The sequence below is a fragment of the Lotus japonicus genome, chromosome 3 (assembly GCF_012489685.1).
Source record: "Lotus japonicus ecotype B-129 chromosome 3, LjGifu_v1.2".
Classification (NCBI taxonomy): domain Eukaryota; kingdom Viridiplantae; phylum Streptophyta; class Magnoliopsida; order Fabales; family Fabaceae; genus Lotus; species Lotus japonicus.
The window spans coordinates 70,127,746-70,143,513 of NC_080043.1; the positions used below are offsets into that span (position 1 = coordinate 70,127,746).

At 34.6% G+C, this 15,768-nt stretch overlaps 2 protein-coding genes across 4 annotated transcripts; one reads left to right on the plus strand and one right to left on the minus strand.

Moving 5' to 3' along the window:
* Positions 1-1,658: 1,658 nt before the first annotated feature.
* Positions 1,659-10,481, plus strand: LOC130745557 (actin-related protein 8-like). 3 transcript variants are annotated; one of them, XM_057597868.1, is made up of 12 exons: positions 1,659-2,147; positions 2,668-2,783; positions 2,883-2,953; positions 3,214-3,281; positions 3,589-3,650; positions 4,234-4,331; positions 5,641-5,722; positions 5,973-6,115; positions 7,820-7,968; positions 9,582-9,715; positions 9,835-9,953; positions 10,170-10,481. In XM_057597868.1, the coding sequence occupies exons 1-12, from the start codon at positions 1,813-1,815 to the stop codon at positions 10,245-10,247; spliced, it is 1,455 nt and encodes a 484-aa protein (XP_057453851.1). In that variant the 5' UTR covers positions 1,659-1,812; the 3' UTR covers positions 10,248-10,481. The 3 variants fall into 3 exon arrangements, with proteins under 3 accessions (XP_057453851.1, XP_057453852.1, XP_057453853.1); XM_057597869.1 differs by having other exon boundaries at positions 1,660-2,147; positions 2,698-2,783; XM_057597870.1 differs by lacking the exon at positions 3,589-3,650 and having other exon boundaries at positions 1,669-2,147.
* A 1,139-nt stretch (positions 10,482-11,620) lies between these two features.
* Positions 11,621-14,391, minus strand: LOC130745559 (GPI-anchored protein LLG1). Its single transcript, XM_057597875.1, has 3 exons — positions 14,003-14,391; positions 13,835-13,891; positions 11,621-12,205 (listed from the first exon to the last, which is right to left on the minus strand). Exons 1-3 carry the CDS (start codon positions 14,106-14,108, stop codon positions 11,853-11,855), a joined length of 516 nt encoding a protein of 171 aa, XP_057453858.1. The 5' UTR covers positions 14,109-14,391; the 3' UTR covers positions 11,621-11,852.
* Positions 14,392-15,768: the final 1,377 nt, after the last annotated feature.

Here is a 15,768-nt window from a genome sequence, read left to right on the forward strand (position 1 = left end):
AGTTGTGTGCCTACTTCTACAACCTCAAACAGTGACTTAAGGGTCACTATATGTTGAAGTTGCATGCAGTGTCGTAACAATAGTAACCGCCACAACCGTACTTGTTTCCACGGTGGAAGCCGGGTACTCGATTGATGAGATTGGAGACCGGGGGAGGTCTACCACAACAACAACCACCTCATTCACACGACAAAAAAATAACATTGGGATTAGTGATTTATTTTCCAAGTTTCTAAGAACTTGGTTGAGATTGTGAATCCATTGGTTCATAAAACAACTCAACACAACACAGAACAAAGCTCCGCCAAGATAATGTTTAAAGAACTAATGTTTTTGGAGAAATCAAAGACCCATCTCCCACCTGAATCGTGACACACACCACCACAACCTGTGGAAGACAAGGGTCCCTTGATTGAACCATATGTGTTGCACTTGAACCAGGAAAGTGAAGGAGGAGACCAACTCACTTGGATATGCCGATACACAGAGTTGGAGGACATCATAGAGTTTTGGAGCACATTGCGACTTTGAATAAAATCTAGGTGAGCACGCAAAAGTGAGATAGACATTTCTCAAAGATCTTAAAAGATGAGGTAACGATAAGCTACATTATTGTCAAAGTACACATATTAAATTGTTTTTATATTTCAAACAATAAATATTATTTTTGTATTACGATATAAACTTTAATTTCTATGCACCGTCAACTAATCAGATTTCAAGGATGTGAGAAAATCTTTTTTTTTTCTTAATTTCATTAGTTGACGTGACACATCCTTACAATCTGATTGGTTGACGGTGTAAACAAAACTTTACACTGTCAGTGCATCATCCATTTTCTCTATAATATATTAAAGAGAAAAAGGTAAATACATCGTGAGTGTAATTTTTTTTACAGAGACACCCAATTATCTTTCGTCACATCATAACATACAATTTTAATTTAATTTAAATAAAATATGACTGTAAAACTTTGCCATATATGACACAAAATGATTGGATGTTAGTGTAAAACTCTTTTACACTAAAAACGCATATCCATTAAACTCTATATTAAAAATGTTTAATTTATATGCAGTAGTAGTATAAAATGTTTAACACATGCTTTTAATTATTGGCTGTCTACAACTCTTCTAGTGTTGGAGGAGGCAAGATTCGGGTGGTTCTTACTTGGCCATGGTGGTCAAAGATTGTCGTCGTTTGCTTTCAGCGTTTAATGTTGTTTCTATTCTTTTGTTGGAAGGAGCTATAATTGTGTTGTTGATTTCTTGACAACGAATACCGCCACCTATCCTGATTCAATTTAGGTGGAGGACGTGCCCGCCGGAACTCATATCATTAGTTAATACTGATGTACTTACTTCTATGCCTTCCGTTTAGTGAATTCAAGCTCTCTTTAAAAAAAAAATTCATCTCTCCATTTTTTGTTTCTAAATGATATTTGCCTAAATGACGTAGACAAAGTTTGGTTAACTCGATCACCCTAGAAACAGGTGTATACATGATAATTAAAGATGAAAAATTGATGGATTGTAATATTCTATGATGACTACATAAACTTTAGTAATAAATAGATTTTTCTCATCCACCCAAAAAAACCTTGAATAAATAGTAGTTAAACTCATATTAAAATACTAGAAAAAAAAAAAGATAGCAGCAGCGCGCACCAAACGTGGAAAATTGATGGCTGATTATAACGGCTCATTATCATCATGTGTTCATTTTCATGATGCTCCAACTCAACTCACTTCTTGTCTTTGTTGAACCAGTTGTTGAAGTTCAACCAACAACAACAACCGACGAGTTCATAGGATGTCTTTTGTTCTGAGGAAACTGTGGGAAATGATGATGCTGCCGGCAAACAACAACAACAACCCATCATCATCATGGACCACCGGAGGAGGAGTTTTGTCGCGTGCGGATTTGGGTGTGTTGGAGAAGCTGCCATGGGACGTGTTGATGCAGATTCTGAAGCTTCTGGATCCCAAAGAGGCTGCGAAAGTGTGCGTGGTTTGCAAGGTTTTGAGATCTTTGGTTTCTGATGATAATCGCCTCTGGCTTCACTTCCTTCAGACCCATCAGGCTGATCCTTCTTGGGATTCTGTCTTCTTTGCTGAGACCACTTTGGCTTCTGGCTACCCTCTTCCGTGAGTATTCGATTTTTGTTCTCAGTTTCATGTGGGCTTGTAAGTGAATTTTCATGGGTTTTGCTAGTGATTGCTATGCTTTTGATGGGTGTTGTTTGGTGAATTTCTGTGCTTTTTATTTGGGTTGTGCAAGTGATTGTTAGTGGATGTTGTTTGAGTGAATTGATGGGTTGTGCAAGTGATTGGTATTGTCATATTGTGTGCTTTGATGGTTTGTGCTAGTGATTGGTATTCTGTGCTTCTGATGTTGTTGGTTGAATGGGTTTAATGGGTTGTACATGTGATTGGTATTGTGTGCTTTGATTACTTTTGTCAGTGATTGTTATTTTTGTACTTTAAGTGTATGGAATTCCTAAGTTCCAATTTATTTTCCAGAGCTTGAGTAGTATGTACTGTACTACTTGTAACATTGCCGCTGCTTTGTTTGGCTATATATTCCTATTTTAATTTTTTTAGAACAAAAATGAAAAAAAGATTATATGTATTTGAGATAGGGTGTGATAAGTCTGTTGTGTTACAGTTGTACTGAAGATTTGCTCCTCAATTACAGTTCCTTCATTGGCCACAGGCCCCAGCTGTCATTCAAGCATATATATGGCCAGAGAGCACAAGTTCCTGGTGCTATTATCATCGATGGTTAGTCTTGCAATTTTGTTGTGGGATCTTATTTTCCAGTTGCTCGTGATGGTTTGATTATATTTTGATGTTTGAACATTTATTTTTTGTGCGCTCAAGGTGGTTCTGGTTATTGCAAATTTGGCTGGAGCAAATATGCTTGTCCATCAGGGCGATCAGCCACATTTTTGGTAATGATTTTGGTTGGAAGTAGTAGTAACTTCGGCTATGTTTGGTTTCAATGAAGATAGTAAAATGATGTGTGCCTAGTTTTTGCTGTGTTCATACATTGTTATTTCCCCGTATGGTTTTGATTTCCACCAAGGAGAGCCTCAAACTGCAGAAGAGACTCCTTGCAGATACTAGGCATTGTGGTTTCTGTTTTTTCAGTTTCCTTTCACTTATGCTGCGCTGCAATCCTGCAACCTTTCTCTTCTTTTTTTATATGCAGGAATTTGGCAACATTGAGTCACCTATGTATACTAGGCTTCGTCATTTTTATGCAACTATTTATAACAGGTATCGTGTCATTTTGATTCTCTCTTCTTGTTGGTTGAACAGTACCTGACTTACAGTTAACGCTTGATAATCTTTTAAGTGAACACCTGTTGGTCTCTCTTTGCACTTGTGTAATTATATATCTATGAACATATAAACGTGAATCGTACTAAAACAATAAGTTTTGGAAAAGGCATTGATTTTTAGTGATTACTTAATTATTGTTACTAAAAAATATTCATTCTTATTATGAGTGAAGGCATAACTGTTTTATGTTGTTTACCTAATTCTTTTATATTGTTCTTGCTATTGGCTGGCTTCTCGGCAGGATGCAGGTGAAACCGAATAAACAACCAGTTATTGTTTCGATACCAATAGTCCATTATGATGGTCAGTTACATTTTATGTTTGCTTCAGTGGTGCTAATAAGAACAGAAAAAGAAGTACATTGACAAGACTTCTTGTTATTATTGTTGTTCTATGGATCAATATGCCACTAGTGTTCAAGCTTTGACTAAGGGGTTTCAATTCACTGATTTCCTTCTGAAGATTTCATTTGGTTATCAATTTTAGTAATTTTGATTAAATACCATTCCAGGTGTTCACTCAACCAACCATCTGCTATAAGTTTTCTGAAAGGCAAAAATTTCATTGTTTAAAATTAAAAATTCTTGGTCTATTTAACTTCTGTAGAATGTAAAATTAATAATGAAAATATACTACCACTTAGTCACTGGTTCTTATTGCGTTTTATACATCTAATGGTTGTGTGTTTGTACTTTGTAAGGTGATGTCTGCCTTGATGATGCACATAGGAGGGAGAAACCTATTTATTAACTCCAAATTTAGCTTGGACCTTTTCACATTACCCACCACTTCCCATGCATATTGTCTTCATGTAATTTAAGTTAATAATACTTAGTTTTCGTACACAAGTAATTCTCAGACTGTACAATATTCTGATTCATTCCAGATACTGAATCAGCCAAAGCATCAAGACGACAACTTAAAGAAGCAATTTATACTTCCTTGTTTGACATGAATGTTCCTGCTGTTTGTGCTGTCAGCCAGGTAATCCATTTTGATATGGAAAAAGGAAAAAAAAAAGACCCCGTCAGTAAGTTGCCATTTTACCAACTATAGTGATAAACTTACATCAGAGGACTGCTTAATGAAAATAAGTCACCCCATATTGGCATATCCTTTTTACTGCTTCTATTGCCTTTATATTTCCATCAGTTTTACTGAAGAGAACATATTTGTCCACTCTCTTTGGGTTTATTTTAGTTCTCTGTTTCTTGTGGTTAAATAAGTATGGATTCTAGCCTCATCTGGATTCTAGATGTTATAGTAATACATTCCTAGCTAACTCCAACTGGGTTCTGATGTAGTACGTCAGTAGGTTTCAACCAATGATTGCTTTGTCATTCATGTTGATGAAAATAAAAAATTTCTGGTGGGGGTTGTTAACGTAGTAAATAATTCTATTACCTGGGTTTGTGGGGCTGGCACTAGGGATGGAAATAGGTCAGGTCACGCATTGGGGGGCCTATGACCTAGCTTACACTATGGCCAGGGCAGACCCATTATTAAAAAGGCTTGAATTTGAGCCATCTAAAAATTCTATTTTGGCCTTTCAGAAAAATGGTCTATATCGGACTAACAAACCACGCTTGGGCCCTAAGTTTGGGAAGTAGGCTATGCTTAGGTCTTAAAAAACTTGGTCTAGCCTAGCCTATTTCCACCCCTAACCAAGGTTGATCAAGACGAATAAAGTAGCATGCCCAAGGTTTTAAAAGTATGTCTAGTTTTTTGAGAATCTGCTGTAACTTTTCCATAACATTTTGTTGCGAGGTTGCTTAAGTAATTTGGTAAAACTAATTTTGATGTTTCTATTCTTTTCTATACTGTATAATCAAGTGTACAAGATGTAAGAAATGTTCTATAAATAAGATTATAAATTTGAATTGGAATGATGGAATTGAGGTTGCAAGAGAAAGCAAAGTCAATTGAGAAAAAAAGCAGACAAAGTGAACTCAAGGGGTATCTAAAATTTTCCATCTATCTGTGATAAATTGGTATCCCAAGGGGTTAACTTGTTAGCAACTTGGCAGCTCCGGAAACCCAGTTATATAGACAGAAACTTTCAAGAACCATATCAATACAAGTAACATCTTTCTGAGACCAAGTTGTATGTTTACTCATTATTTTCTGTCAACTTAAGAGTCTACACCTAGGAGCAAAGACCTTAGTTACAGCTATTCAAATCATTAAGGTAATAGATAAATGTAGTCGTGCATGTCTTTTGGCTAGTGAAGCTTGAGTACTTTGTCTATTTCTTGTTATTTCCATATTTACTTACATATTTTGTAAAATGTAGGCAACTCTAGCTCTGTACGCTGCAAAACGAACTTCTGGAATAGCTGTTAATATAGGCTTTCAAGTCATATCGGTAGTTCCAAGTATGTCCTTTAGTTCTCTCGCTCTTTCCTTGCATAAACATAATTCGTAATTTATGCATGAATTTAAATTTCTTGCATGAAGTATCTCAATTTGTTGTTGGAAGTCGGTTTAGTTGTAATCAATGTTCAAACATCATTTCTTTGTTTTAATGTATAAATCGTTTGTAAATCAGAATAAAGTGCCTATAAGTATCTATTTATTTTATTTTATTTTCCTGGTATGAACGTGACCTGCATTATATTTTTCCAGTTTTAAATGGTAAAGTAATGCGCAAGGTGGGTGTGGAAGTTGTGGGGCTGGGAGCTCTTAAACTTACAGAATTTCTTAAGGAGAAGATGCAACTGAACAACCTGAATTTTCAATCATTGTACACTGTTCGCAAATTGAAAGAGGTGTTGATACTCTCCTTCATGATCTGAAATATTTATAATTTTCTAATACTGAGATTTTTCTCATTGATTTCAATGAGGTAGTATGCTTTGGTGCCTGAGTAGGACAATAGTGGACCCTTTATTGCTTATGAAATGTAGTATACATTAAAAATCTTTCAAATTTTAATAGGATAGTATGTGGTGCTCAAAGGGGTTGGTCATTGACATGAAATCAAAGCTTCAAGCTCAAAGGGTTTGGTCATTGACATGAAATCAAAGCCTCTAGCACTTAGTGATCAAGAGTTTGATCTTTGTTACTTCTATTCTTGATATTTAAGTCCCTTCTTCAAGCAATCAAGCTAAAAATGGATCTTGTGTGAGGGCTAAGGAGGCATGTTAAAGATATAAATCCATCTTTGGCCTTTACCTAATAGCTTTAGGCTTTTAGGGGAGTTTGTACTTGATACCTATTGTTGCGCAATTTCATCTCTGAAACAACTTTCCAATGGAGCACAATAGGACTATCACCAGCAAACCTGTGTTGAAGCCATATGGGCCAAGGCTACTGTGAAAAGTAGCTTCCATGGTGGTGTTAATTGTTCTATTGCTGGCACATGGATAAAGTCTTCAACAATAGCAAGTTAACAACAATTAAAACATTTTTTCACTAGGCGGTGTTGACTAAATAGGTCAAATCCTGCCATTATGTCCTATCACAATTCAAGTCTGATGATAGACCGTTTTACATCTAAATCTTTCTAAATGGTTTAAACTATAGTCTATAGTTCTCCTTGGTCTCTCTTCCTTTAACTATTGAACTGTAGGTTGTCTACGAAATTGTGGGATTCTCTCACGGTAGAAGTTTCTACAGAAAGTACCAAGGAAACTGCTATGTCCTTCGTCAAATCAGTAATTGCTGTCTCATTATCATCCCTGTTATAACATCAACTGTGCCCCTTGCTTTTTCTTCAAGGAAAGACGTCTCAGTGTTCACTTGTAGAAACCTTAGGGCTTGGGGCTCAAATGTCTCGAGATATAGAGAGGGTCCTGAGGTCTGTGTCTAGCATATGCGAATGCTTCAGAGTTGTTAACTTGCTGGCGAGTAGTTTTCGTGCAAGTCTATAGCTTTGTAACAAATGATAGGATCTAGAGACAACCTTGTCCCTTGGTCATTTCAAACACTGATCTTTTGTCAATTCATAATTGTCTAGTACCTTACTTTTTAAGGTTATTTATAATTAAAGACGACAGATGTTTACCAGCTGTAGTACACATTTGAAGTACAACTAAAGCTGCTGTTTACAGTAGATACATTGAATATAAATAAATGAAATAGTATCACATGAGGACCTTGAGAGACTTTTTCACTTTAGTGTGTTGAGAATGATTGGTAAGTATTGAAGTTATAGAGTTAGTCCTTTAGGTATGGATGGATAAAAAGGAATACTTGTAATAATAAAATTTTATTGATATTGATGTGAATGATATCCTGGATATTATTGCATAAGATAAAATATTAACACTGATACTTAATTATACTAAGTCTAGACTCTTAGTCATGATTAAATAGGAAATAAATTATGATATATAAGGAAAAGTGGAAATCAAAATGAAGAAATAATCTACATACTCGGACAGTCGGACGTACTTGTAGAGTTGTAGTTCTTTACTTAAAAAGTCTTATCACTGAAGTTATGTGATGTTCTGACGGTTGCATGACATCAGAACCTATGCTATGTTGCTCTGGATTATGAAGCTGAGCTTTCAAAAGATACAACAGCATCATTTGAAGCTATAGGAGATGGATGGTTTACACTTTCAAAAGAGCGGTTTCAGACGGGAGAGATCTTATTCCAGCCTCATCTCGCTGGAGTGTAAGTTTTTGTTTCTTGCAATATGTTTATGACAAATTGACTGTGCGTATTTGCTTCGACGGTGTAATTACTTGTCTTCCATGATTTTGGCCTGACCTATAAATTAGCATTTCACATTTTCACCTATCTGGACGAACTGATTGCAAAAGTGTATTAAAGGCTTTAAGTTGAAGATAAAATTCCTTTTTTTTTTCCTTTACTCCTAGATCCCGGTGAACATGGAAGTATCCTCTTTGCACTCTATTAGTTTATTAATTAATTTGTTAATATAATATAACAATAAACAAAACAATTCTTTTTTTATTAGTAGTCTCAAACACATGAAAGTGAGGAGGTTTTGTTAAACGCAAATAGAATGGGCATAATGTGAATTATGATAGTCATCTTTCATTGATATCTCTGCTTAAGAATTAAGTAGACCTTTTCTTTTCATTTCAGTTTTATTTTTTTCCCAACTTCCCAACTAATGCCGTGTTACACAGAAAAGCTCTTAACTATGTTTGTATTTGGTTGATGCTACCAATATTTATCTCTATTTTATAGTTTCAACTTACATTCTTCTAGAGGCATTTTAACTTTTAAAAAAATTATTCATATAAAAAACATTTCTATAGAGGGCATCTTTTTAAAGCTTGCACTAAATTGCATCTTCGGCCGAATTGTTACTGAAAGAAATTCAAATCATTGGTTTATGTTCAGTGAGTTTCCATTCTGTTTAGATCTGTAAGTTTAACTGCTTTTAGTTGCATTTAAAGGTCTCTGTAGTTCTAAGTTGAACAGATTGAAATTTATGTCAGTTGATCTTCGATAAACTCTTGAGACTAGGTCAATAATTTAATATTTGATTGAAATGGCGGAAACATTGATGGAGAAGAGAATTATGACAAGAACATTATTAATTATGCTTGTATTAGGGTTAGGGATTATAATGATCTGACGATCTGTACAGCATGATTTTGATTGTTAGGATTTACTGATTTAAGGTGCTAGTAGAAATGTGAGAGGGTACTAATTCTCTTTTAAATTAGAATTAGTTTTTCCTGGGTGTGAGGGTATACCTGTTTAGGTGATCAAGGCTTTTCTCCTAACTATGCATTTCCATGGGCTTTAACCCCTAATATTGTATAGGCTCTTCAACCACTCAAGTCAAACTTGCTTACTATTATGGAAAGAGAAAGAAGGAAAATGTAGAAGAGAGAGAGAGAGAGAGTTTCAGAGAATGATTCTGTAACTGAATTCTGTATTCAATTTTATGCTGGAAGATCAGCCAAAGGTTCATATACAAATGTAGGCTGCATAACTGCAGCTTGATGTGATCAAATAACAAACTCTTAACTAAAACTTAACTACATTACAACTGAAACATTACATGATATAACCAAAACTATAACAGCGGCACAAGCATGTACAACATGTATTCTCACACTAACTACTCAAGGCTCAGACTTTTGATGTACTAGGACTGCTTCGGGTTTATCCATTCAAGTTCTTTTGTCAATAAAATTTAATGTATTGTCAACAAAGTTTACCATTGAACTTCTTACCTCATTCTGAGTTTGTTTTTATATTTTCCCTGAATGGTAGTTAAGCTTATGTTGCGCTTCTTGGTATAGGCAAGCCATGGGTTTGCACCAGGCCATAGCTCTTTGTATGGACCGTTGCCATGCTGCAAACTTACCCGCTGACAGTGATTGGTACAAGACTGTAGTTTTATCAGGGGGGACAGCATGTTTACCAGGCTTGGCAGGTAAATATTTTATGTTTTTCGGGACATGACATTTTATATCTTTGCAACAATGCTAAAAGATGAAATGGAGGGGTTGATGGAGTTCTACTTCTATTTCCTTTGGGACCATTCTTTTACAGAAAGGATAGACAAGGAACTTAATGCCTTACTTCCTCCATACATGTCCAATGGAATTAGAGTCGTACCTCCTCCTTACGGTGCCGATACTCCATGGTTTGGAGCGAAGATTATTGGCAATGTAAGTTCTCCACTACTTCTATGATAAATATTCTAATTTAGCTTGCTGCTTAGGACATTGCTGCTTAGACCTTAAAATTATGTTAATCCATAAGCTCTTCGCTGACGTGGTTTAGAGTGTGTATTCAACACACATCCAAACATGTTATATTGTTTCTGTTTGATCTTTAGTTTCATTATGAAATGGCAAGGCTAAGTGTTTCTAAATTGTGTGCAGTTGAGCACCTTTCCTGGTCCTTGGTGTGTGGAAAAAAAGCTGTTTCGCCAGAAGCCTAGACTCAACCTCATATGGTGAATATTTCATCCATAATTTTATTTTCTCAATAATGTAAATTATTCTGCACCCTCCTCCAAGGGGGCAGGAACTATAGGAGTGAATTTTTATCAATAGTTTTGTATGTATAAAATATGATGATTTGTTAGGTGATAAGAAGGCTACAATAAAATACTGTCTGTAAGAATAATGTAAAAAATAAAAAAAGGCATTATGTTTGGGTCATTATATAATAAAGTGTGAAGAATTTGCTAATTGCTATGAAGAAGAAATAAGCTGAGGGGTTTCATGTTATATAAAATTGCTGAGATTGTAATGCATTCTCTGGTTTGATTTTGTTTGGTAATTCATAGTGATGATCACCGAAGTAGCGTTTTGTCAACTAAAATGAAATCAAATAGAATGAAATGGATTATATTATGTTTTCATCTGTTCGATTATTTTTCAATAGAATTATAATGTATAATTTTAACTTTTTAATTTTGGTAGAAAGGATCTGAGTTAACGAATTAAGATTTTATTTTGCAACTAGGTTTAAATTAAGGTGATTTACTCAAATTTGTTATATATCATTTTATTTAAGAAAGTATAATAAACAAACTCTTTCAGAAAGAAAAAAAACAATAGAAAGTTAAAATTTTTTTTTCGATGGATTGGAAAGAAAAAAGTCAAAATGAAAATTGGTATATATCTAACAATATGAAAATCTAGTTGCAAAATAAAATCTTAATTGTTGAAACTTTGGCAGAAGAAGGTGTGGGAAATTGTTGGTGATGGGTGGTGGGGTTTGAGTTGCAGAGAAAGGGGAAGTTTCAGAATCTGGGTTTGGGTGGGGTTTGTGGATGTGGGTATGGTGGGTTGATGATGATGATGATGAAGGAGAAGATGAATGGTGATGATAAAGATGAAATTATGGATCTGGGTTGTTTTGGGTTGAAGATGATGGAAAGGATAAAGATGAGATTAATTTCTGAAGCAAGGGTAAAAGAGACAATTTTATAGCTGTGCAAGGTTACACAAGCAAAAAACTTGTGTATATTAGGGGGACCCGTATTCTGGTTTTAAAAAAAGTTTCAAAGTGATATTAGTAGTTTCATTTTGACCTAAAAATACAAACACATACATATATATTGTTCAGACCTCTAGCAAGAATGCAGGCCCATGCAAAGAAATAAAAATGGTAAATCAGATTGAGAAGTAATATAAAATTCTTCATCGATCCAAAAATGTTTAGGCAGATACCGTTTTGTTCAATTTTTATGAAAAACTAATACACACATAATACAAAACATTTTTTTTTTATCTAATCCCTCCACCCACAAGTTTATTCTATCACCAAATAAGTAAATATTGGCACATGAATATTTTTCAGGGTGTAACAGAACTGCACCCTATGATAAATAAAAATCCATTTAGAGTGTAAAAAGTTCCAAGAGAACTACCAACCTTTTAAACAAACAAGAATCAAATACAGCATTGAGCTTTAACTATTCTAAGTGTATGCAAATGTTACAGCTCTAGTACAATATCCGCAAAGGCATCAACGAAGAAGATGCATCCAAAAGTGGTCACTGATTATACAACAATGTAATGCAAGCAAAGAATGAAACGTGGGATACTGAGATATCAGAATAATAGGATTAAGAAGCAGGCTGTGAGCACCAGCACTAGAGATGGAAAATGCACAACTTGACTTGAAGTATCATCAGCTAAGGCTGATGGGGGCAATGCAGGACAGGCGAGACCTTCCTTCCCTTCACGACACTCATGAGCAAAGAGGCCGGGAGGGTATTTTCCATAGAGATTAATGTAACTAAACATGGTTGATGCGCAATCGTTTGTTAAATCATTTAACACATCGACATAAGGGCATGCAAATTCCTTAAATGCCCCACAACAATCTTTAGGAGGGTAGCTGGGTCCTTTGCATTTGCTTGTGATTATTGTGTAGTTCAAAAACTCGAAATTCACGGAACAACCTGCAGGTGCAAGGTGAAACAGTATCATCAGACTACGTCAAAATTGGATTTGTGAAATTATGCCCCAAGAAGAAACTAGTAATCAGTGCATCCCTTCCCTCTTACAAACAAACCAGGACACAAGTGGTTACCATGAATATAAATAACATCCTGATTCATGATTCACACATGATACTGGATGGAACCTAAAACAAACAGCATACTATGGTAACATACTTTGTGCATTTGATCAAGTTGATAATAGCAAACTCTTCTTGATATAGATAGACACATGCCAGTTCAAATATTATAATCAAACCACATGCTGCACAACCATGAGTTAAATAAGGAATGTATAATAAAGCATCCTATTAAGCAGAGATAGATGAAATAAATAATAACATGCATGGAGTTAATGTCAATTCCTCAACTGTTATCCATAAAGGATGCGTGATAGGTATAATTAGTTAACTCTTAACAGAATAATAGTTAGATAGTTAGTGGATTAGACTGTTAGAGAGGCCTATAAATAAGAATGAGGATTGTGAGGGATGCCTGTCTGGTCATTTGAGAAAGAATAGGGCCTTCGGGATTTGGGAGGCTTGGCACATCCTCGAGGTTCTGCATTTGTGTAATCAAGGGGAATTCCCCAATTTTCAGCAATGAAGATACTAGTTCATATCAATGTGCCTAATTTTCATCCATATTTGTGTTGCATGTATACAAGAGCTTTCATGATAGTTATCGGCAAGAGTGGCATCTAGTCACGTTGAAGGTTACAGTGCTAGTTTTTGATAAACAATCTGCACCTAAAGTCCGCATTTTTGTTGGATAAAGCTATAGAGCAGCACCATTAAAAAAGCCAGACCTCCTATACTACTGCTAATTTGGAGCCTTACTTCTCTCCATTAGCCTCTTTCCTGATGCTAATGTATGCATGTGAACATACGTAGAAAGCATATTCCTTTGTGGACCAAACTATCATTTTGGTGTTATACCTTGGATCTCAATTTGGTCCTCCAACAATTAGTAACATCAAATTAGTCTTCCACAGATTTGACATGACTTCGAAATTGTCAAAATTGATTTCACATGGAGTTTCATGGAAGAATCCTTTGGGTGTCATTTTAAATATGTGAAGAACTAACTTGATGCCTGGAATCTTTAGAGGACAAATTCAGGTTAAGTGCATAGTGGAGGACCAAAATCCCTGCTTAGCCTTTCCTCAATCCTCCTGGTTTAAAACAAAAGACATTTTGATGGCAAACCAAGCTTCTTACTCTAATTATTGCTTTTCTGAGCAATAGTTATTGTTGCCTAGTCAAACTCACATATTTGAAACTGAAAAGATCTTTCAGTGTTCCCCATCTTCTACTCTTAATTCTAATGAACTCCATTTACTTCAATCACAGTAATAAAAGATGTGACAAAAAAATCCATAACAAATACAAAATTATGCAGATGGATTTAACATACATCCTATACCTACACAACACAAATACATATGAAAAGAACAAATAACAAGAAAATAGTATCAAACATTTGAGATTTTTATAAAAAGTTAAAAAGAGAAAAAAATAAAATAATATGTTGGTAGATCCAAAAGCAAGAGCAGATAAAAGACATAAATTGTTTGAACAGATTATAAACCTTTCTTAGCCTGAAGAAGATTCCGACCAGTATGCGCCTGAGAACCAAAAACAGCATCTGCAAATTAGACAACCCCAGATATAAAAAAACAAACTTTTGATGATTTATGTTACAAACAACAAAAATTGAAACCAGTAAAGACAGTTTCAGCTGAAGTTGGGAAGTTACCTGAAAGAAAAGTGGAAGAAGAAGAAGAAGAAGAAACAGAGAGAGCCAAGATGAGAAGGAGAAGTGAAGAAGATAGCAAGAAGCGTTGATTCAAAGAAAAAGCCATTGCAATATTGGTAGATCCAGTTCAATTCAAGTGTTGCTCTTCCTTTCTTAGAGGAAAAATGGAGTTTTTCCTTTTGAGGAATGAGAAGGAAAATTAATAAATAAATAAATAAATATGGCAGGTGAGGTAGAGCAACAAAAAGATGATGGAGGTGAGCTAAGAAATGGAAATTGTGAGTGACAGGGAGGAATGGATACTTGACAATAATATGTTAATGGTTGCCAGCAAAGAATACGCGCAAAACTGCTATTGTGGGTGTTGAGGTTGATGTCCTTTGCCACTGTCAATGACTTTCCTTACTTTGAATAAATAATGCATTCATACTTCAATTACACACTTAAATTCTTGATTTTTTTTTATGGATGTTATCACCCGTTCGAAATAGTTATTCATTCTAACAAATGATTTTATAGGAATTCTTCGGAGGATATGAGTCTGCTTCCCTTGGCTGATGCAATGGGCATCACCTTTGTGAGACCTTAGTCCCGAGTTTTTCGTCTTTTGTTTATCTTTAATTTCTTTATGAGCTGTACACAAAAAAAAATCTAATTTACTTTACTAGAGTAGACAAACACACAAGAAGATCTAAACAAAATTAGTCAAGCAAGTGAAGCAACAAAATCGCATTTTACTAACCTCTTCTTTTTTTTCCCCTCTTTTCTTTTTTTAACGATTTTTCCCCTCTTTTCAAGGTTTTAGATATTTAATTCTGAATGAATAATTTAATGGAAAAAAAGAGAAATCATATCTATATACTATATATGTGTCCCAACTCGCTTCATATGTTGAAACTTGGTGCTCTCCGGTCGTGACTCCTCACTACACAGTGGTTATCGAGCACCCGAATAAAATATATTTCTTTAATTGTTAACTTATAGTGTTCTTTCTTTTAATATTTACAAATTGTTGTATTTCTCATTTTACACAATACATTTTTAACAATCAATTAATAATTAAATAAGAAAAATATGAAATGAATCAACAAAATAACAACAGGAAACCATGAGGTGTCATGTTTGCCTCGTCCACTAACTATGAGATTGAAGATTCAATCCCCACCCATGAGAAGAAAATATATCTCGTGACTAATCATTTACCATTTAGTACAAGTATCTGCTGTGAGGAAATTAATCACTGTTGCGACTATGATACTCTAGTCTCAACCAAAAATAGTAACAAAATACAAACCAATAAAAATGTTGGAAAGTTACTTTATTTTATCTTAATTATTTTGTTTCAATTTAGTTATCATTATATCATATAAAAAGAAAACCTAGATTTCATAAAAAAATAGTTAAAATGGAATTCATTACTATTACTAATTCATGCTTGAAGCTAAGATCTTACTTACAAATTATTTCAAAAAAAAAAAGATCTTACTTACAAAAATCCATGCCTTTCAAAGTAGCGGTATGATTTAGATTTTGATAAAGTTAACTTTAACAGAGTATAAAAATATGATAATAGGATGGTGACACATGTATGATCACCCTTAATTTTATTCTATTTTTTAGAAAGTGATGAATCTATTATTAACCCAGAAAATTGGCAGTTGCCTCATTTTTATCACATTTTTTTAGCTTAGATCTTAGTGTTATTTCTTGATAAAAATTATCGCTATAAAAAATTCCACAGGCAAATTACAAACAATTGTTGCAAG

Bases quoted from the DNA above. Each gene is read 5' to 3' on its own strand.
- LOC130745557 (XM_057597868.1), top strand. From the start codon at position 1,813: ATGTCTTTTGTTCTGAGGAAACTGTGGGAAATGATGATGCTGCCGGCA. The intron at 3,282-3,588 runs GTATCGTGTCAT...GCTTCTCGGCAG, and splicing joins TATGCAACTATTTATAACAG to GATGCAGGTGAAACCGAATA. The intron at 9,716-9,834 runs GTAAATATTTTA...ATTCTTTTACAG, and splicing joins ATGTTTACCAGGCTTGGCAG to AAAGGATAGACAAGGAACTT.
- LOC130745559 (XM_057597875.1), bottom strand. From the start codon at position 14,108: ATGGCTTTTTCTTTGAATCAACGCTTCTTGCTATCTTCTTCACTTCTC. The intron at 13,892-14,002 runs GTAACTTCCCAA...TCTAATTTGCAG, and splicing joins TTCTTCCACTTTTCTTTCAG to ATGCTGTTTTTGGTTCTCAG. The intron at 12,206-13,834 runs GTTTATAATCTG...TTGCACCTGCAG, and splicing joins TCTTCTTCAGGCTAAGAAAG to GTTGTTCCGTGAATTTCGAG.